The sequence below is a fragment of the Epinephelus fuscoguttatus genome, linkage group LG6, assembly GCF_011397635.1.
Source record: "Epinephelus fuscoguttatus linkage group LG6, E.fuscoguttatus.final_Chr_v1".
NCBI classification, from domain to species: domain Eukaryota; kingdom Metazoa; phylum Chordata; class Actinopteri; order Perciformes; family Serranidae; genus Epinephelus; species Epinephelus fuscoguttatus.
Window position 1 is genome coordinate 4,524,971 of NC_064757.1, and position 22,729 is coordinate 4,547,699.

Genomic DNA, 22,729 nt, shown 5'->3' on the forward strand with positions numbered 1-22,729 from the left:
GGATTCAATCCCTCTTAATCCCTCTCAAACTCCTCCAGGTTATTCCCAAACTGTGAGTCCGATCATCAATATGAGGATACCACCAGAGAGATGAGCTTCTCCCAAATGCAGACATGTCTTTTTTATGTTTGTGGTGTCAAAAATGTGATCTTGATCACAGGTTAGAGATCTGGTGCTCCTCAGCTGTTTTCCAGAAATTTCTCCTCTCAGTTTACATACGTAGGAGTGAATGAGAAAAAAATCGGCACTCCACACTAAGTGAGCCAAATGTGTAAGTGTGAGTGATTCCATGGGGACATTACTGTGACCAGGACAAATTTTTGTACGTTTTGAGGTATAAATTGTGTATGTACAGTGAAAACTGTGGGAATGTGAGCAACTTGTTAATTTTTTTTTTTTTTTTTTATATTTTAAAGCTGCTCCACACTCTAGCGATGATGTCACATGCTCTAGCCTGGTCCCACAGAGACCCATTATCAACGCAGATGTCTAGAGATAGCATAAAACTAAAACTGTGAAACTCAAAAACAGTAGTAGATATCAAAGAGCTGAATTACAGGTGAACAGCTGAAGTTGTCGACCCATTCAAAGTTTGAATGACGTCTCTAGCTGAACGTATACAGAAGCAGTAGCATTTCAAAGTCGAGCGGGTTGAAGAGGATTTGAAGATTTTCTCATAGGAAATACATTGGACAAAAAAAATTGATGAAAAAAGCTTATTATCATAAAAAGTATGAATAATAGAAATATGAAAAGTCATAGCAGAAATGTCCTCAGTGAGTTGAACATTTTGGTAGTTGAATGGTGTCTTTAGCACAGAGTATGCAGAAGTAGTTAGATGCCAAAAAGTTGCTGAAATAAGTGGAATAAAGAAACAGGATAACAATAGTGTGGCTGCTGAAGCAGAAGTGCAGACTAGAAGAAGACGTGTGGACGTGCGTTGTGTTGCAGCCAGGCAAAGCTCACTTTGGGGAATAGTCAGTGACTGAAATAATGATTGAACATAGTAAATGAATGAGTTACACACAATCTACATTGAGGATTCTTTGTAGAGCGGGTAATTAATCATTTCATCCAGCTAGTTTTCAGCTAGCGTGTGAGCTAGAAAGACCTCCGCGCACACACATCAAGCTAGCTTAGCTTGATGTGGAACAACTATGCCCAGTGAAGACAATCTGTTACTCAAGAAAACAAACAAAAAGATTGCTGACCTTAAAGATGACATCCGCCGGCTCTCTGATGAACTGAAAAACAAAGAGTAACTTCTGGCCAGCTGCTTGGATGTGGCTCATGAGCAGTCACTACGGATTGTCTCTCTCACAGCAGCCCTCCGGGACACAGCTCCGTGGGACCCCTCCACCTGTCCTCGGCCTTCCTCCTGCTGAACACCTAATCATCAGTCGTCCTGGGCCGAGGTGGTGGTCCGGGGTCGTAAGACAATTGTGGAAGGAACTGCTTCACCTCCTCGCCTGAGCCTCCAACCACTTTGTGGTTCTGTCTGGGGATAATGCGACTCCAACTCATCGCGACCTGGCCCCCTCTTCAAACTTAAACTTTGCGCTTCTCCTCCACCGGCAGCAGACAGTGTTCGGCAGGTAGCTCTCCGCTCCGCTGAGGGGCCACATCGTCAGCTGTCTTCCGGAGCAATGACCTCCGCATCTTGGTGTAAGATCCTGAAGGAGGCTGTGCTGAGACGCTCCGGAGGTCCCCACTACCCTAAACCAGGAGATAATCCTCCTCCCGGAACTGGTGCTGCTGCCTCTCCGCAATGCTCATCTGCTCGGACTCCTCTCCCAGCAACCCCAACACACGGTCCCGGACACTGACTGCCCGCTGCCTTCCTCCGGTAAGCCACAGCTATCCTTTCCTTGTCCCCTCTTCCCCCCAACCACTCTGATAGTAGGGGACTCCATAGTGAGAAACATCCGTTTCATTAACGCTGTCACTCTCTGTTTCCCTGGAGCCACAGTCCCGGTCATCCTGGATAAGCTCCCAGGGCTGCTGCGCTCACTACCGTCCTCCATTAATCGAGTGGTAATACATAATGGGACAAATGATTTAGCTTGCCAACACTCTGAGCTAACCAAAAAGGATTTCAGTGCACTTTTTAAGTAGCTGTGGAAAGTCTGTTTTTATCTCCAGCCCGATCCCAATGCTTGGGCGTGGAGCGTGGCTCTTCTCAAGGATCCTCTCTCTCCACACCTGGCTTCTGCCTGCCAGCAGTCCCTGTGGCCTTGGTTTTATTGACAATTTTAATTTGTTTTGGAACCGTTCCTCCTTCTTCAGGACCAACGGACTTCACCCCAATAGGCTGGGTAGTCACATGCTAACTGCTAACATTCAGCATGCTGTTCAGTCTGCTCCCCATGACTGACTGTTTACATCACATGCCCCCTCCACGGAAACTCTACCTCTACCTGCGCCAGTAGTGGCACCTCGCAGTACTGTCCCCCTTGCCAGCTCCCCCTACTGGCCTCATTTGTCACTAGCACTCTCACCAGAAACATTCCCAGTGGACCTTTTTCACAGCAGACATTTTGACTTGTGTCAGTAGAAAAAGCACAGGTGAAATTGATAACATTAAGGATGGCTGAGTTCCATTCAGTGTCCCAGTAAGCTAGTAACATTTAGCCAACATGGACAATACCAGGGTCTCCCCTAAGTGGAACGCAGCTGTCATTAGTGTCATTGAACACACCTGTGTTGCTCCTACTCTGACGTGTCAAAATGTCTGCCGTGAAAAAGGTCTATAGAGACCATCAGAAGGTGCAGAGCACCCCGTCCACACGGCAAACCTCGAGGTAACAATAAGATCCTGCACCCTATTCACTGTGTACCCGTTTCTCCTCCCTCTGCTCTGTCACCTTCATCATGGACCATTTGTAGAAATCCCAATAATTTCATTCCAGTCACACCGACATCCACTTCCTTACACTGTACAGGTGATGATGAGCGCACGTTCAGCACGATCATTAACTTGGCCATGCTGAATGTGCACTCTCTTTTAAACAAAACTTTTATCATAAATGACCTGATTTTAGATAATGAGATTGACAGTCTTGACCGTGGCTTGGCACTGACGCACCAGTTGTAATCACTGAGGCTTGCCCACCAAATTTTAACTTTTTATTCTCTACTGGGGGGGGGTAAAAAAAGGAGGCGGAACTGCTTCCATCACTAAAATACACTGAACTCAAATGAAGTTTCTTTTAACAGCTACACATCATTTGAGTATCATGCCTTTGTTTTTAGCAGTCCTCCTATTCTTTGCATCACAGTTTACAGACCACCCTATCATTCTGCCTCTTTTATCATTGAATTCTCATTCATTTTAATAACTGGTGATTTTAATTTGCATGTGGATAATAGCTCTGATACAATGTCAAGAGAATTCTTAAACCATTTAACCTACATGGATTTTAAACAACACGTCACAGCCAACTCACAACAGAGGATACATCCTGGACCTGGTCCTAACCTATGGCCTGTCCACTGGTGTGTCCTCTGTTATTGACCTGGCTGTGTCTGACCACTACTGTGTGTATTTTAACATCACCAGTTTTAGCCATCAGGAGGCGCCAGTGAGACCGGCGAGGAAACACTACCTGACTTCTGAAGTGACTGCATATTTTATCGAGATTTTACAGAGCACTCCTGCTGAAATTTTACCTGCACCCTGGGATTTTATTGTGGACAATTTCAACAGTAAATTGAGGTCAACACTTGACTCAGTTGCTCCACTTTTAACAAAAATTGAAAAGAAAATGCAAGTGTACAGAAAGGAGGTGGAGAAAAACTAAACTGTCAGTTCATTTTGAAATATTACGTGAACAACTCAAAATCTACAATATAACAGTCAAACAGGCACGAATATCCCATTTTTCAAAATTCATCACAGATAATAAAAACAACCCCAAATTTCTTTTCTCCGCCACTGATCTTTTAACCAACACTGATTTTAATAAATCATCCAAGATGCCAACAGACGCCCTCTGCGAGATCTTTGCAGACCACTTCAGAAGTAAAACTGATGATATCAGATCCAGTCTTTTATCTCAATAGAATGTAATTCTTAACACACCTGAACAGTTGCTTTTATCCGAGGAAGCACTGGAGAGTTTTGCCCTGGTTGATGCAAGGACACTTGGTTGAGTTTTCTCCCAGGTAAACCCAACAACTTGCCTTTTAGATCCAATTCCAACCTGATCTCACAGAAATACGTGAAATGACCACAACCTCTTAACACCGCATTCCGTGGTGGCAGCACGTAATGGGTTGAAATTATGTGCCGGTACCACAGAAACAATGCCAATGTAAAGTCAATTAGGATCCTTTGTCGTGGTGGACACAAATTCCCTGATTCAATCACGTCACGTCAACCTCGTTTTCCTCAATGATATCTTTAACATTCCTGTACACACACAAAAACACGGAAGTGTCCTTGATAACCCAACAATATTACAGGTTAATGTCAAGGCCATAAAATAAATGTATTTTGCCAGCTTTTGATAGCGTAGGGCTTTAAGAGCATTGTGCTGTGGGCGGATGGGGCGTGTTCGACTACTGTTTTGTAGCTACTGTCTGCCATATGTGGGCTTCATTCCATTTCAGATTGCCATCCGTCTGCCGTAACTGAATCCAAACACCACTAATAAATAAATAAGAAATAAGAAGAAAAAAATAAGACTGAGCACGGAAGAACCAGAGAGGAAACACCATCACATGGAGGGAGGCAGCCGCCACGGCAACCCGGCCACCCTCCGCTCCACCAGGGGAGAGCGGACCCCAAGCCAGCGCCACAGAACCAGTGGCCTTGACCTTGACCTCAATGCATGTTTGAAGGCTTATAACTCAGCAACAAAAGGGGGTACAGACATGGGACCAGCTGTTATAGAGAGCTCTTGACCTCAACTATCATGTGAGTGTAGTCAACAACTGAGGGTGCTGTCAGATATGGGTAAAATATGGATAAAATTCATTTTCACCCATTTAGAAATTAGATATTTAAAATTGGATTACACAGTTGTGTTTACCATCCCCTTAAAGTCCACAGTGTACTCTCAATTCAATATTTACAACTTCCAAATCTGGGACTTATAATTTTTTAAAAACTACAATTCCCTGGGATTGACCTGCAGTTTGATACATATCAGCAACATAGTTGTAGTTCTTCTGATTTGCAAAGTAGGGTTGTAAAAAGATATCTAATATCTAGTAAAGCCGAACTACTTAGAATCAGGGAATCTGTGTGGACACCACGACAATGGATCCTAATTGACTTTACATTGGCATTGTTTCCGTGGTACCGGCACATAATTTCAACCCATTACGTGCTGCCACCACGGAATGCGGTGTTAAGAGGTTGTGGTCATTTCACGTATTTCTGTGAGATCAGGTTGTCCAATTCCCACATCACTTTTAAAAGCATTTCATGGATTCTTTGAGGAACAGCTTTTAAATATTGTAAATTCACTCACTTCAGACTGCCTTCAAAATGGCAGTGGTGAAGCCCCTTCTGAAGAAGAGTAATTTAGATCCCAACATTCTTAATAATAACCAGCCCGTATCCAACTTACCGTTTTTAAGTAAGATTTTAGAAAAAGGTAAATTATTTTTTAAATAGAAACAATATTTTAGAGAAATATCAGTGTGGTTTTAGGATGAACCGCAGCACTGAGACAGCCCTTTTAAAGATTTTAAATGACATCAGGTTTAATGCAGATTCACAAAAACTCATAGTCTTGGTACTACTGGATCTAAGCGTTGCTTTTGATACAGTAGATCACCACATTTTATTAAACAGACTCAGAAACCTGGCCAGCCCCTCTGGTACTGTTTTTAAGTGGTTCAGCTCTTATCTAGCAGATTGATGTTTCTTTTTAAGTATGGATACATGTTCCTCCAGAACACATGAAATTAGGTGTGGGGTTCCCCAAGGCAGGGGCGGAAATCCCGGGGGGGACAGGGGGGACATGACTCCCCCTTCAGTAAAGCTGTACCCCCCTAGAATAATTTGAGACACAATTAATAATTTTTGAACAATGCAGTAGTATTTATTGAAAGCACAATGTAAGCGGTGCTCATTATAATCGCACAATAATATGCTATTTAAATCTTAAAAGATTTAGTCCCCCCCTCCCATTCTTAGTAGTGGTATATCCCACACTCTTTCCAACGGGCAAGGCTAGCAGCTGTTAGTACTTTGCAGCAGTTGCAGCGGGTGGCTGGACCCGGCTGTCCACATCGCGTGGGGTAAGATGTACACTCGCAGATACAGTTTAACTTACACAAGTTACAACACATCCCATTTACTGTTACAACAAGCCCCAGGCCCAGGCTGATAATATAAACTGCCTGCAACATTTCTCCAGCCAGAGTTTAGTGATAGTCAGAGAGGACAGGAGAGAAAGAAGAGGGAGAGGACAGGACAAGATCAGTCAGTGGCGGAGCAATGGGTACCTGTCTGTAGGCTCTCCACCTGTCAGTGAGACAAACATGACAGACGTGCAGTTTAACTGACGAGGAGCGGTCATTACGCGCGATTATTATGCATGGTTGCATCTGCGCAGCGGCAGATCTCACAGCACACTGTTTATAAACCAGTTCACCAGTTTAATTGCAGGAAATGTTTATTTCACTGTCGGTAAAAAAAACGAAAAAAACAAACAAAACAGTTTGCTCCTGCAGCCAGCCAGAGACGACGGATCCATTCCGCACACCTGAGCCAGAGAAAAAAGAGGGAGAGAGGAGAGAGATCGAGTTTCGGTCTTTGATGAATGAAGCCTTATTGTTTTGCTGCTATTAAACAATGAGAGACATGTTTTCTCTGTTTACTTAATAGCATAAATATTCACACTACTGCGCACGGGGAGACAGAGACCTGCTCTGCTCCAGACACACTCAGCACCTTGGACAGCACGGCGCACCTGACTGTTGTCGATGTGTACATGTTAATTTGATTTCAATCATTTTGTTTTAAATCTGGACATGTGCAGGTGGACTCAGCCAGTGCTAAGAAAGGTCCTATGCCGGCCTGTTAGAGAGATAGAGAAAAGATTAAAGTGTCAAATTGCGGTAAAAGATGCTGTATAAAAGACAGGCTGCAACTGCCCCAAGGGTCAATTTTAGGTCCAATTCTTTTTAATCTATATATGCTTCCGCATGTGGACGTCATCAGGAGGCACGGCATCAGCTTCCACAGTTACGCAGATGATACACACCTGTACATCACCGTGTCTCCTGATGACACAATGCCAATTCATACCCTTTTTAACTGTATTTTAGATATCAAGTCATGGATGGCAGTGAATTTCCTTCAGCTCAACCAGGACAAAACAGAGGTCTTAGTTATTGGTCCTGAAGGCAAGAGAGACAAACCTTTACCAAAACTACAAGATTTTAAACCTTCACAATGGTTAAAGAACCTGGGCATCATTTTTGACTCTGAGCTTAATTTTATTCCACACATCAAAAATGTAACAAAGACAGGTTTTTATCATCTTAACAATATAGCCAGAGTCCGCCCGTTTCTCTCTCAGGCTAACACGGAGGTGCTGGTGCATGCTTTTATCTCTTGTCGTTTAGACTACTGCAATGCCCTGCTTTCTGGTCTTCCAAAAAGACCATCTCTGATGTGCAATTACTTCAACTCAGCTGCACGTGTGCTGACGAAGACCAGAGGCTGGGTGCACATTACACCGATTTTAAAATCGCTGCCTTGGCTCCCTGTGTGTTTCAGGGTTGATGTTAAGGTTCATTTATTAGTTTTTAAATGTCTCAACAGTCTTGGGCCATCTTATTTATCTGACCTGCATCATATCAACCCTTGCCGATCCTGAGGTCCTCTGGCACTGGCCTTTAATTCATCCCAAAAGTTAGAACAAAAAGCCACAGGGAGGCTGCATTCGCCCATTATGGCCCACACTTATGGAATAGCCTGCCAGAGAGCATCAGGACTGCAGAGACTGTTTTTAAAAGTAGGCTCAAAACTCAACTTTTTTATTTTGCTTTTAACTGATTTCTTCTACTCTTCTACTCTATTTTATTTATTTTAATTTATTTATCTATTTTTAACGTCTAATGTTCTTAATGATTTACTTTTAAATCCTTATGCATTTTATTATTAATTTTTAACTCTCCTCATTTTCAAAAATTTAAAATCTTTAAATTTTCTAAATCTTAATTTTTTTGTGCATTTCATCCTACCGTATTGTCTTTTAGTCTTTTAGTTTTTAGCTCAAGTGTTTCCTCATGCGGGGCCTCCACACTGGGAGGTGTGTCCGGTCTGCCCGCGGGGACGTTGTCCTGGATATCCCTGAGGCCTGGAGGACTGGGGGGCTCTGCACCATGTGTGGAGTCAAGTTTCAAGTTTCAAGTTTATTTCATTTATATAGCACCTTAAAAAGCAAAGAGCATTTGCACCAAAGTGCTTCACAGGCAACATCCTGTATACACATAGGCATAAAGACATGTAAAATACAGACCAACATCAATACAAACCAACATCAATTTATCAAAGAATAGAAATAAAAGTTATTAAGTCCACCCCGGTTCATCTGCGTTGGGGCGGTCTCTGTGGCGGCACTCCCTGTGGCCGTCGGCTGTGGTGTCTCTCGGTGTGGATGGCTCCACAGGTGTTATTTTCCTCACCTGGTGCCTCAGTGTTGTGCCATGTTACTATACTGAGGCCCTGTTTAGATGACAACGGTTTCTCTAAAAATGGAAAAGTCTGTCCTTTGCGTTTTAAAAAACGTATGCGTTTATATGACGACGTTATTGAAACGATCCCCATTCATTCGGAGCTGCAAAATCTACTGGAAATGCATAGTATGCATGCTAGGCCAATGGGTGGCAGTGTAAATTTGCAAAGCAACACCACGGCATGACGCCCTGCACCTGTGCTGAAGTGCCTTCCTCTACAACGTGGTGATTACAAACCAAAACAAAGAAGACACAATGGAAAAAGCATGCACAGATAACTTTGTCTGGATGGACGACGAGGTGGAGTTGCTACAGTAACAGATCTACACTTCACTTCAAATCAACAGGGTGAGCAGCATAAATAGAGCTCAGCATTGTTGTTGTGACGGTCGGCATGCCTAGTGACTGGAACCGTAGTGTGCATGTGCTAAAAGTCTCCGTTTTCAGAGGAACTGCATATTGCAAGTTTACATGACAACGGACACACTGCCGTTTTCAAAATGTTGCATTTTCAGGCACCCAAAACGCCGCTGTCGTGTAAACGATCGACCAAAACGCAACTAAAGTTTACCATTTTCAGTTGAAATCGTTGTCATATAAACGGGGCCTGACAGTTAGCAAGTACTGTGTGTGTGTGTGTGTGTGTGTGTGTGCATGTGTGTGTGTGTGTGTGTGTGTGTGTGTGCGTGCGTGTGTGTTATATGTGGGGGGTGGGAGGGGCCGGTTTTTCATTGTTCTTATTTTGTGAAGCACTTTGTGTTGCATTTTTAACGTATGAAAAGTGCTACATAAATAAAGTTTGATTTGATTTGATAATAATATGTAGACAGATTGATTTTTATAGCCTAAATTACCATAACTGCATAGGTGCAGTTAGGCTTTGTGCTAACCTAGCTTGTTAAATAATAATAATGATAATAATAATACATTTTTTTAAAGGGGCCTTTCAAGGCACTCAAGATCACCTTACAGAAAGTAACAGACAGTTAAATTTAAAAGGGGGTAAAAGACACATCAACATCAGCAGTAAAAATGTGAAATCTTCACCAGAGCAATGGCAATTAAATGGAATAGGCCTGTTTAAAAAGGTGGGTTTTTCAGGCAGGATTTGAAAGTGGATAGTGAGTCAATGATCCTGATGTTGGGAGGGAGGGAGTTCCAGAGGTGGGGGGCAGAGCGGCTGAAGGCTCTGGACCCCAAGGTGGACAGGCGGGCAGAGGGGCACAATGAGGCTGATGGAAGAGGCCGACCTGAGTGACTGGGAGGGAGTGTTGATGTGGAGGAGATCAGAGAGGTATGGGGGAGCGAGGTTATGGATGGCCTTGAAAGTGTGGAGCAGAATTTTAAAGTCCATTATCTGGCATTATCTGACTGGAAGCCAGTGAAGTTGTTATAGGATGGGTGTGATGTGATTGATGGATGGGTGGCAGAGTTCTGGACCAATTGGAGCTTATGGATGGCTTTGTGGGGGAGACCAAAGAGAAGGGAGTTGTCAGTAATCCAGGCGGGATGTAACCAGAGTGTGGACCAGGAGGTTCAGCGCTATTGGGGGTGAGGGACGGACGGAGACGATTAATATTGTGTAGATGGAAATAGGCTGACTGTAAACTGAATGTTACTGATGTGGGTTTGGAATGACAGAGTGCTGTCAAGGACGACACCCAGACTCTTAACCTGAGGGGAGGGGGAAACAGAGGAGTTGTCAGTGGTGGTCAGGGTGGATTTAGAGCCAGCGAGGAGAACCTCGGTTTTGTCACTGTTGAGTTTTAGGAGATTTGAAGAAAACCCCGATTTGATTTCCTGTAAACAGTCACAGAGGGAGGAGGGTGGGAAGGTGAAGGTGGGTTTGGTGGAAAGGTAGAGCTGAGTGTCGTCCGCGTAACAGTGGGAATGGATATTGTATTTACGGAATATATGACCAAGAGGGAGGAGATAGATGATAAACAGGATGGGACCGAGGACAGAACCTTGGGGAACACCTTAGGAGAGGGGAGATGGTTGGGATGTGAAGGTTTTTAACTGAATGAACTGGGTGCGGCCAGAGAGATATGATTTGAGCCAGTCCAGGGGTGTGTCAGATATACCAGAAATGGTAAGTTAGAGATCGGACAGAGGTTATTGAAGTTATCGGGATCAGAACCAGGTTTCTTAATTATCGGTGTTACAGAAGCACATTTGAGAGATGATGGAACGGAGCCAGAGGTGAGAGAGGAGAGAATGATGGCAGTTATCAGGGGCAACAGAGAGGTGAGGCAGGCAGTGACTAAAGGAGGTGGCAGACGGTCAAGCTGTCAAGTAGTTTTTTTGATTTCTGAATGAAGTCTGAAATGACAGCAGCAGAGGGCAGCTGGAAGCTTGAGAACGACTGAGAGAGGGGGGACATGGAAAACCAGAGGAGATTGATAGCAATGTCATTAGGTTGTTGCCAAATCTCTGTTAAACATATAAAGTCATACTTGCGGTCAAGGAGGAGGTCCTACAGCAGATGTCCCTTGCCCTTAAGGGAGTGGATGGTAAATAATCCGATTTTGACGTCGCTGTGCTCACTAGTGAAGTTAATGCGTCTGTGGTTGCCGTAGTGACAACAGCTGTTTTCAACCAGGAAGAGAACACGTAGCTGTCCTCTTAAAAGCCTCTTCATTCAATTTTTCAGAACAATATCAAAACATAGCCATCCTGATCCGTTTTTGGACTTTTGTTGGAGGAACCCAGTCCGACACCGACACTCAGTCGCGGTTTGAATTACACTTCTTATGATGGAATGATGAAAACAGGAAGAGGCCAAGTTGCTTTTCCTGTCAATTTAACTCCTATCTCTAATACATTTTTAAATAGGCCTACACAGTTTCGTCTTCGGTGCCTGTCTAAATCAACACGTGCCATATTAAAGAACCGTTCAGCCCTTTGAAACGTAAAAAAGAACATTTTCACGGGATTCGAATCCGCTCCATCATGGGAAAATAAATAATAGGCACACAATTAACGTGGTGCGCCACTACTGCAACGCTACCACAGACAGATATGCTAAAAATCCAACAACATACAGCCAGCTATGTCTTAAAATTGGGAGGCAGCCAGATCAACTTGTGATCACACTGTCCATGCACTGAGGAACATTTTACAAGCTCACTGCTTTCCAATACAAAAAGCAGCAGTTTTTAATCTGCTTTTTCATAAACGTAACGTTTATTGTTGTGCTACAGGTCGATAAAGACAATATTCTTATAATCACTTGGAAATACTTTATTTTAAATCAAGCAATAAAGCAACAGCTGTATAAATCCAGTTACTTCATAAACGTAACGCCAGATAACATTATGTTGTAACAGTAAATAAATTGGGGGGTTGAGAAAAAAAACACATGGTATATGGTATACCAAACATATACAGTGAAGAAACAAATACGTAAGATCCTGCAACATAACCACATTTGTGGCACCGACCAGCTTAACTCCTTTGGCCAAAAGGTCATATTTCCTTCAGATGATGTACAAGTAGATTTGATGGATTCATCTGACTGTCATTCATGTAACTAAACTTGCATTCAGTGTTCCTCTTTTATTAATGTGGCTGTGCTTGTAGTTTCCAACAGATCATTGTTTACTAGGTAGCATTGTGCTGGTGGGAAACATGACATCGAACTAAGTGAAAGTATCAAAAGTCATGTTAATATTCTAAGCAAATAGGGACTTTCTCAGATCATGGCAAGACCAAGGGATTCCAAGGGTCAATCAATCAATTTTATTTATAAAGCCCAATATCACAAATCACAATTTGCCTCACAGGGCTTTACAGCATACGACATCCCTGTGTCCTTATGACCCTCGCAGCGGATAAGGAAAAACTCCCCCCAAAAAACCCCTTTAACGGGGAAAAAAAACGGTAGAAACCTCAGGAAGAGCAACTGAGGAGGGATCCCTCTTCCAGGACGGACAGACGTGCAATAGATGTCGTACAAGGGTGCACTGCATGTGACTCTAAAATGCTTTGCAGGAGTTAATGGACTTCCATACCACATATACAGCCTAGTGTTTGTCATATTTGTACGTTTTTAATCGTCTTAATGCTACAACATAAATAGATAACTTATCTTAGAGATAAATCTATTAACAGCTGCTGCTTTATTGCTTAATTTAAAATAAAGTATTTCCATGTGATTTTATGAATATTGTCTTTATCGACCTGTAGCACAACAATAAACGTTACATTTATGAATTAAGTGGATTTAAACCGCTGCTTTTTGTATTGGAAAGCAGTTAGATTATAAAATGTTCAGTGCATGGACAGTGTGATCACAAGTTGATCTGGCTGCCTCCCAATTTTAAGACATAGCTGGCTGTAGGTTGTCTGATATTTAGTGTATCTGTCTCTGTGGTAGTGTTGCAATATTGGCGCACCACGTTAATTGTGCGCCTATTATTTATTTTCCCATGATGGAGAGGGTTGGAATCCCGTGAAAATGTTCTTTTTCACGTTTCAAAGGGCTGAACGGTTCTTTAATATGGCACATGTTTATTTAGACAGGCACCGAAGATGAAACTGTGTAGGCCTATTAGGAAAATGTATTAGAGATAGGAGTTAAATTGACAGGAAAAGCAACTTGGCCTCTTCCTGTTTTCAACTTTCCGTCATAACAAGTGCGATTCAAACCGCGAATGAGTGTCGTCCGTGAGTGGGTTCCTCCACAAAAGTCCAAAGACGGATCAGATTGGCTATGTTTTGATATTGTTCTGAAAATTGAATAAAGAGGCTTTCGCGAGGACAGCTACGTGTTCTCTTCCTGGTTGAAAACAGCTGTTGTCACCACGACAACCATAGACGCATTTGGCTGAAAGTCACCTGTTAACATAGTCGCGAGGAAAATCTGAAACACCATCTGGCTAGGCTAGCTAACACACTGCGGTCCAATTTCCTACCGGAGTTTCTCGGTGGATGGCGAGTTGTGGACCAGATGGAGTTTATAACAGAGGAGTCGTCGATGTGGTAGCTTCGTCGGGAACCACGGTGGATGTATCTCCGACAATAGTATAAGCAATGTCCGGGCCGAGGTGCTGAACCAGTGGAACCAATGCTGGAGGAGCTCAGCAGCCGTGTATTGGAGTAAGGCTGACAATGGATTTAATATGATGGACAGGACATGACAGACAAGCACAGCCAGTCTGTGAATCCATATGATGGGTGGGTGAAGGGCAACGTTACCGGACAGCAGTAGCAGTAGGAAGGAGTGGGCGCGCCACAGGTAAAGAGTCCAGATCACACAATACAAACAGACAGATCGTTTGATGGTAGCACCAAGGTATAAAACCAACAGTGTTGTGTGTGTCAAAAGTAAAAGATCTACTGCAGAGTCCAGATATCAATTTAAAATCACATAAAAGGGCCGGAGAGCAGCGGCAGCGTTCATTCAACCAGAAGTTGATATCAAGCCTAGTACGCCATAGTTATTACTGTCACTGAAAAATAAGTATTGTCAAATGTATATTTACAGTATTTACCTCAAATATATGGGCTACCACAGCTTAATTAGAGACCAGACTTATTTTGACCTCACTCTATCTGATAAGTATATTTGGGCATATTTTGATATGAAGCTACCCTCTTGTCTGATCTGCTCCCATTTGCCCTTTTAAATTTTTGCCATGGCATCAAGCTGTTATTACAATTGCAATACTTTCTGAATCTGGTTCAAATTAAAAGCCTTTGTAAAATTTCAGTGAACATGATCCCTTTATTCACTAATAAGGCTTTTATTGTGAAACATTTGCAGGAAAGTGTTGTGAAAATTCAGTGACTTGCACTGTTCGGTACTTCACATGTAGCTACTGCTGTCTTAGCAATAGTATGTTACTAAAAAAAAGATTTACTACAAAATACAGTTTGCCAGGTACATTTACACACATATAGCCACAGTGAGTCTTAACACTTAAGATGAGTCATTCAGAACAACAAAGTGATGAAAATAGCTTTACCATATTGCTGAATTTATTGAAGTGCTTGAAATACACATTATGCGCAGTTGGCATGCTCATTATATGTCAGGTTTGAAGTTTACTGAAGGTCCATTTCTGAGTTGTTGAGGTGAGGATAGCCATATCTTGTTTTGTTGTTAATGTCTTAAATAGTTGTTGGGATATCTTTCTCTGGATCAAAGTCTTAATCGCCCAGTGGACAGACTGCTATAGCTTAAGGGACTCTAATTTGGTGACTCTTTAACCTTTCCTCTAGTGCTACCTTCAGTCAGGATAGTTTCATTTGAATCCATCTTGACTAACCCTTAACACCAAGGTACCTCAAAAACTCATGGCTCCAATTCCAAAAAATGAACTGCATATAGATATCCTCATCTGAATTTATCAAATACCGTTGACTTTCATGTCTAAATATGATGCGCTAGGCATTCTTCAGCTTCTGTTGTTGAAGTTCCAGACCGCCATGTCAATCCATGCTTATTACATGGCGTTGTGTTTTGTTTTGTTTTTTCAAAATAAACTTCTGTTTTCCCTTCTCTCTGTTTTCTGTTTTTTCTGCTTGCGAGATGCATACATTCTTTCACAAAATAAACTTATAACGTTGGTAAAACTCCTTGTATTTATGTTTTTTTCCTTGTGCAACAAAAGCAAGTGCTTAGGTTTAGAAAAAACAAAAAGGTTTGGCTTAACATTTACATGGGAAGTGAACAGCAGCCTCCTGGATGAAAGTCCCAGGTTTGTTGGACCTATCCACCTCCCCTCCTGTCAACCCTATAGGGACTTTCCACTTCCTTATATTACATTGTTACTGGCGGCATTTCTAACTGACACCATCTGGTGGCATTATACACTGATGCCACCTGGCAGCGTATCATACCACTATGAAAGGTGCCTTTCTGCATCGTTATCTGACGCCAAGATCACTGACAAAATGGCATTATTTGACAACTTGAATGAGAACAAGCTAAACTATTCCAAGTGTCCACAGGAGGATCTGAAATTGTTTTATGGCCCATACCTGCTCTGGTGCCACATATTGAAGTTGTACATAAGAAATATTACCTTCAAACCTCTGACTAGCCACCCACATCTATATTTTTTTCTTTTTTTAATTCAGTAAATGGTAAATGGACTTGCATTTGTACAGTGTCTTTCTAGTTTTCCACCCACTTAAAGCGCTTTTATACTACATGCCAAATTCACCCATTCACACACTGGGGGCCAAGGCTACAATACAAGGTGCCACCTGCTACTTAGTTAATATTCACATACATTCATATACCAATGGCACAGGCATCAGGAGCAATTTGGGTTTCATTATCTTGTCCAGAGCTACCTCAACATGTGGACTGGCAGAGCCAGGTATTTAACCAAGAATCTTCCTATTCATAGATGACACACTATACCTCCCATAGCTGTTGTATAAATATCAAGACTGTCATGAAATCCACTGATGATATCTTTGTGTTTTGGCAGGGCATTCTCACTCCCAACTCATCAGATACAGCAGTTTGGTATGTGGCCCTACACTTCTGTGACACTGGAGGTTTATTTTAATAAGACACTGTATGCACATAACAAGCAGAAAAGGATGTAAAACCGATGCCAGAGTGGAACGTAGCGTGTCATAGTTTGAAGTGTAGGGCCACTGACCCAGCTATATTTGACAAGTTGAGAGTGACAGTGTGTTAGTTTTGGAAATTTATTTGTGAGGACAAAACTGAACATTTTTGCTCAACTACTGATGAAGCACTGACTCAAACAATAGCAGTATCACCTCCATATAAAGGATGTAGTTAACAACACAAAAATCCTCTTTGTATATTGCTATTCCTATAGGCAGCATGCTTCGTGGTGACTGCGCTACTCCACCTCTTCTTCATGGCCTCCTTCTCCTGGATGCTGGTGGAGGGCCTTCTGCTCTGGAGCAAAGTCGTGTCTGTCAACATAAGCGAGGACCGCAGGATGAAGCTCTACTACATCACTGGCTGGGGTAATGATGTCACTTGTCAAGTTGCAGTTTGATTTATGACCTGCAGATTTGGATGGAAACCAATGGGATGGCATGGGAGCTCATTTTCACTGAGGAGTGCTGTGCAGTAAAAATGGGTACGCATATGTGCTCACACTTGGGTGAGATCGCTGCCAGCTGCAGACCACTGTTCGAGACCAACAAACTGGTTGTTTTTTTGGGAGACATTGGTGGCAATTCCAGCGGGGACTGTGCCACTCTAAAGAGCATGTTTGAAGCCAAAACATGATCTTTTCCTAATCAGAATCTAGTTGTTTTTTGTGACTAAACCTAATCACACATTAAACACAGCATTTTTGAGATGTGAAGTTTCAACATATCCACTACGTAATAGGGTAAATATATAATATCTGTCGCTTGGTGAAACTTACAATTTGAACATTTGTTATGGCGATTGGGTTGAGAAACTACAGGAAACCTGCTCAGACATTACAGTACATCGATGGTTCACTTAGTCCAAAGAATGGGCACTCTCTTGCCATAGACACAATTTGTCTCTGGATTGTATGAACCAACATTTCGAATATTTCTTTTTAAATGGTGGCGGACATTCAGTTGTCTGTTTCATGTCTGTTCACGTCCCCTGGGCAACTCATAACGTTACATCCACTCGTTGTCCACTCCATCATTAGCTGCTATTAAAAAGCAACTCCAAATCTGTTCTGGCAAATGTTTGGTCTTTCTCAGCCTGTTCATGCTTCCTGTATGAATGTAGATCCAAACCATGTTTTTTTCCTAATCCTTACCATGTGCTTTTGTTAACGTCCCAGCATTGGTAGTGGTGTCATGGAACATCAACAGCAGATGCTGAAGGATACCTAGCACGTAATATGTAGATGTGAAAGGCCACTGACAAAGTAATGATATGTGATGACTTGAGATGAGAATGTGTTGAGAATTCATTCATTCTATCACCTTATCATATGCTGTTCAGAATATAAAACAAATGTTGAGATAGCCTATGAGTCATGGTAAAATAGGCAACTATTTACAGACTGCACTGTTCCACCCCTTGTCAAAAGGGTGTGCTTCAGCACCCTCAGCACCCACCTTCCCGCGGCCTGGATGAAAACTGCATGAATTCAATTTCCACAGTTATTATCACAATGCATTAGTTAACTGAGATTTACAAGCTAGTAAACCAAAATTAGTGAAACAAAAGGAACACATTTTTCACCTGAAACCACACAGTCAGGATCCTGCATGCTATGATCCTGAATCATGACATCATATCAGTTTCATTGTAAGTTCAGTAAGAAATTGTATTACCTTTTGATAATAAGACACAGTAATTAACCCAGAGCCATGATCTTGACCTCAAGGTCATGGTCATCACAGTCAAACAAAAAGGGGGTGTTAAAGTGTCTTTTAACCTCATCTTTTATTTCACACGAATTTACCAAATTTGCTTTAATGTAAGATGTATTCATCTTGATTAACACATATTGAAATCATTTCAAAGGCAGAGTTACAAACAGCTAAATCACGCTGTCTCTAAAATTGGTGGAGTTGTTGTTAGGCTGACTTTGTCTTTATGCAGTAAAACAAAATGTGGATGTCACATTTTACGCTTAACAAATTTGCATCTCTGCTTGGCTGTTCTAACATTAAATACTGACTTTGCCTCTCTTACTGTCTGTGCACAAGTTATAATTTTTGCAGTATATTATTTTTGTCAAATCAGAGTAAAGAACAATAGTAATAATAATTGATTATGTCCCTAAGGGGCTTCAGCACAGTTTGCCTGAAGGAAAACCACGAACCTCACGTGTTCACATTCACACTCAGTGTGTGTTTCGGTTTGCCTGGGAACCAAAGGAATCTGCAAGCTAGTGTTTTATTTGTTCTGACAGATGTGTCTGGTCCCATTCCACTAGAACAGACTTCCAGCAAGTTCAGATCTGACTGGCCAATCACAGCTGTTTATCTAATATGGGGCGTGTTTGAGACAATGACCATAAAGAAGAGCAGCATAAGGGCATTTCAAATATTTTAGTTGAGTGAGTAAAAACCAAAAGCTGTATATAATAATGGATGTAGCCACTGTGACATCACTAATTGGTTTGTGGTTTCCTGTTTTGGAACCTTGAGTTTGGCAGTGAAAAACTGGCTTAAAACCATTCAAACAAAATGTACTTACCAGGAAAACTTAACATCAGACTCCTTAAGCTTATTCATGCTCACTTTACATATGAATGTGTGTGTAAATGGAATTGCTTGCATAGCACCTTTCTAGACTTCCAACTACTCAAAGTTTTTACATTACTTGTCACATTTGCCCATTCACACACATTTACACACTGATGGCACAGCCACTGGGAGCAATTTGAGCTTCAGTATCTTGCCCAAGGATACTTCGACATGCGGACAGGAGGAGTCGAGGATTGAACTGCCAATCTTTCAATTAGTGGATGACCTGCTCTACCTTCTGACCCACAGCAGCCTGTCTATATCAAATGTTATAAATGTCATATACACACAGGTCCGAACTAGAGGACCTATACATGTATTTAATGGACAGATGTCAGAGTGAGGGGGCTGCCCATGGACAGGCGCCCCAAGCAGTTGGGGGGTTGTGGGGTTCGGTGCCTTGCTCAAGGGCACCTCAGCAGTGCCCAGGAGGTGAACTGGCTACTCTCCAGCCACCAGTCCATGCTCCATATTTGGTCCGGACAGCAGGCGAACAGGCGACCCTCCGGTTCCCAACCCATGTCCCCATGGACTGAGCTACTGCCACCCCAATGTTGACATAGATGCAGCCAATAGATCACACTAGAGGGTGGAGTCAAAAGTTTCTCACAACAACAAATGAGGCAACATTGGAGGAGGCTGTAATATTGTACCTGTAAATGGAATCAGTGTCTTAGACAGCGGTGGTCTGTGCAGCCTCTGACATGTGGATGGAGAATTATTTTCACTGTATTACAAATCCATTCCATTCTGTATGAGCATCTCCATCCCCATTTCTAACACTGAGCATAAATGAGCCCCTAGAGAGTCTTTTAGTGCAACTAAACAATGAACAAGACCTTTTTTTGGGGCAACAAAAAATGTTACAATTAATTTTCATGAACTGAAAGCACTGAAATAGTGAAAGCTACAGCTGCATGTGTTACACTCATAAGAATGACACGGTGGCCGATTCCTTGTGTAGCATATTAACTTTTTTTATTCCTGTAGGAACAGCAAACAGCACAATATCAGTCCTTTGCCATCTGTGTTTCTCTGCACTACAACAACGATCTGACGTCTCACTCGCCTGGTGATAGACGTCTTTCAAACAAGTATTACACACAAATTCAAACACATAAAAAACATTCAAATGGTAGATAGGTAATCATGTCACCAACACCCTTTTAACCACAAGTATTTATATTCAGTGAACTTATTTTAATCTCTATTTATTACCACATTAACTGTTTCACTTTTTAACCTTTTAACTTATTACTGTCTTTAAATCAAGAGTATTTATTATTCTTTCTAACTCAATGGTCACCAAAAATATGAATGAACTTCAATACTGAAATCATGGCATTCATGTAAACTCTTATTTTGTAACACCACAGGACAATCTGTAGTAAAAGCATCTTTTGTGCTCTTATTCTGTACCCAGAAATGATGTAATGTCTTCCTGGCCTGCAATTAGTCAGAGCCGCAGTGAAAGCGGGCTTTTACTGTTAGCTGTTAGCATCTGTGTTATTAGCCTCTACTCTTTCATACAAAGTTAAGGGTTTTACACATTTTCACACCACACATTAGCAAGGGCTCACTTCAAACCAACCTCATTAATCGTATTTAATTAACTGTTGTACATTTCCCCTTTTTAAAGACAGTTTCATCACTCATTTCCAATCTCATTAGCATTGCCTGCCATATTGGCTTACTTTACATGGATCTGGCAGAGTAGTGGAAATTACTAGGTCACCATTACTTGGTGCGCTCATCTCCATTCAAAATTAAGTTACAACTTATTACACATCACAGTCACAGTCTAAGGCTTTAACACTTGTCATATCACTTTCACGTGTCTTTCTGTTTATGATTTCTGATTATCTTACCTGTAGGAACAGTAAACAGCACAATATCAGTCCTTTGGCATCTGTGCATCTCTGCACTACAACAACAATCTGACCTCTCACTCTACTAGTGGCAGGCGTCAGTCATTGATACCTTACACACACAGCACCCTCTGCTGACCAGGTGCTCCAACCATTTAAGACACAACCAGAGCTGCTAGAAAATAATAAAAATCACATAGACGACATCAAAACAGTAATTTTAACATATACTAAACTCCTTAGCTGTTTCGAATGAGTTTTAATTTTAAATGGCGGGCAAGATATTTTAATCCTTTTTCATGTCGATGTCTCTGAGACACTTTTAATGTCTCTGAAGAACACTCAGTGACACACATTATGTTACTCAACCAACATTGTCGCCAAGGTAGTGACTTGTCAACAGACAGCACCCACCTGTCACTCAAAGTGGCCATGCCTTTAAATGTGTGTAATTATTTAAAGGCATGGTGTAACAACATTTAAAGGGATAAATTAAATAAACATTCACATTCGTGTTATGCTGTACTGTGAATTTAATCTATTTTTTAAACATCCTGCAGCTGCTGTTCATGCTCCCACATCCATCTGTGAGTATGTGTTATGAAGCTCAGAACAGTGTGTGAATAAGCAGCACAAACACTCAATATTAAGGCGTTCCTCTCAGCTCTCTATGCAGATGTGCCTAATGTTCTCCCTCAGACGATATTGACTATGAGAGCAGAGCAGACTAAATAGTCTGCTACATAAATATGTATTTAAGCATGCGTATTCTTTTGTTGTCACAACACTACCATGGTCGATGTTCTCTTATCAAATTCTTTTTCAGGACTACCTGTTCTAATAGTTGGTATAACACTGGCAGTATCGGTGGATGATTACAAGGCAGATGATCACTGCTGGCTTAACGTGAAGACTGACACCATTTGGGCCTTTGTTGGACCTGTTATATTTGTCTTGGCGGTATGTAATCTCACTGTGTGCCATTTTGTGTGTGTGTGTTGGGCGGGGGTGTCTGACAGCGAGCAAGATCACCACTTAAAACCTCACCTTACCTCCATTTCTTTGTCACTAATCTCTCAAGACAGATTCTGCAATTTACATTGTAGGAAGGAGAAAAAAAAAAGGGTTTTTTTTTTTTGTTTGTTTGTTTTGATTTCCAGATTGCTTTGTGACTGACATCTTTATGGGTATTGTGATAATGTTTAGTTAGGGACCTTCTTAAACAGCTGTTTGCCTTTTGAAAAGACCCCACTCCTTAAAACCTTGTAATTGTTTTGTGTTGTGAGTTTGATGGTGTTAGCATTTTATTCTTTTGTACAGCCCTTTTGTCAACATGAGTTGTGCTTCATAAATACATTTGAGTTGAGTTGATTTGAGTTGTAATGACCATTAGAATCATTTCTATTAGTTTATTTCAAACGACCAGTCCAGTTCCCAAAGCAAATGTTAGCTTTGAATGTTTCCACAAAACCACAAATTCCATTACATTTGTACATTTCGTACATAGCGTATCAACGTTTCTAAAGTGACGTAAAATTGTCGTCATTATGTCATTATGCTACAAGCAATGTTTAGATGAGCGAGTCCCCTTTGTCTTCTAGCATGAACATGAGAAAGCACCTAAATTTGCACGAGCATGTAGGGCATGTAACCCAGCTCTAACCCACTAGCAAAACGCAGAGAAGAAGAGGACTGCTAGCCAGCAAAACATGGATGAAAACAATGCATGTTTCAAAATATTCAGAAGAATGGCTTTACAAATGATAAAGGAGATGCATTTACTGTTTTGCTCTGAGGTGATAGTGCTTACCACTGTACCAACATGCTGCCAACACATAGGCTACACAAACAACACAGAAGATTCTGTTTTTCAGAGTTGAGTTTCTGCATTTCCCTGCTGTTTATATTTTTTAGGGCTGTAGTCAACCAAAGAAAATCTTGGTCGACTAAAGTTGTACATAATCTTCAAC

At 41.7% G+C, this 22,729-nt stretch overlaps 1 protein-coding gene across 1 annotated transcript in view; it reads left to right on the top strand.

The window, feature by feature from the left end:
- The window catches only part of adgrd2 (adhesion G protein-coupled receptor D2), a 149,082-nt gene that overhangs the window by 62,790 nt on the left and 63,563 nt on the right, over nucleotides 1–22,729 (top strand). The window contains exons 16-17 of the mRNA XM_049578766.1: nucleotides 16,509–16,662; nucleotides 21,586–21,719. Coding sequence (XP_049434723.1) covers nucleotides 16,509–16,662; nucleotides 21,586–21,719 — 288 coding nt within the window. The remainder of the gene's footprint in view (nucleotides 1–16,508; nucleotides 16,663–21,585; nucleotides 21,720–22,729) is intronic.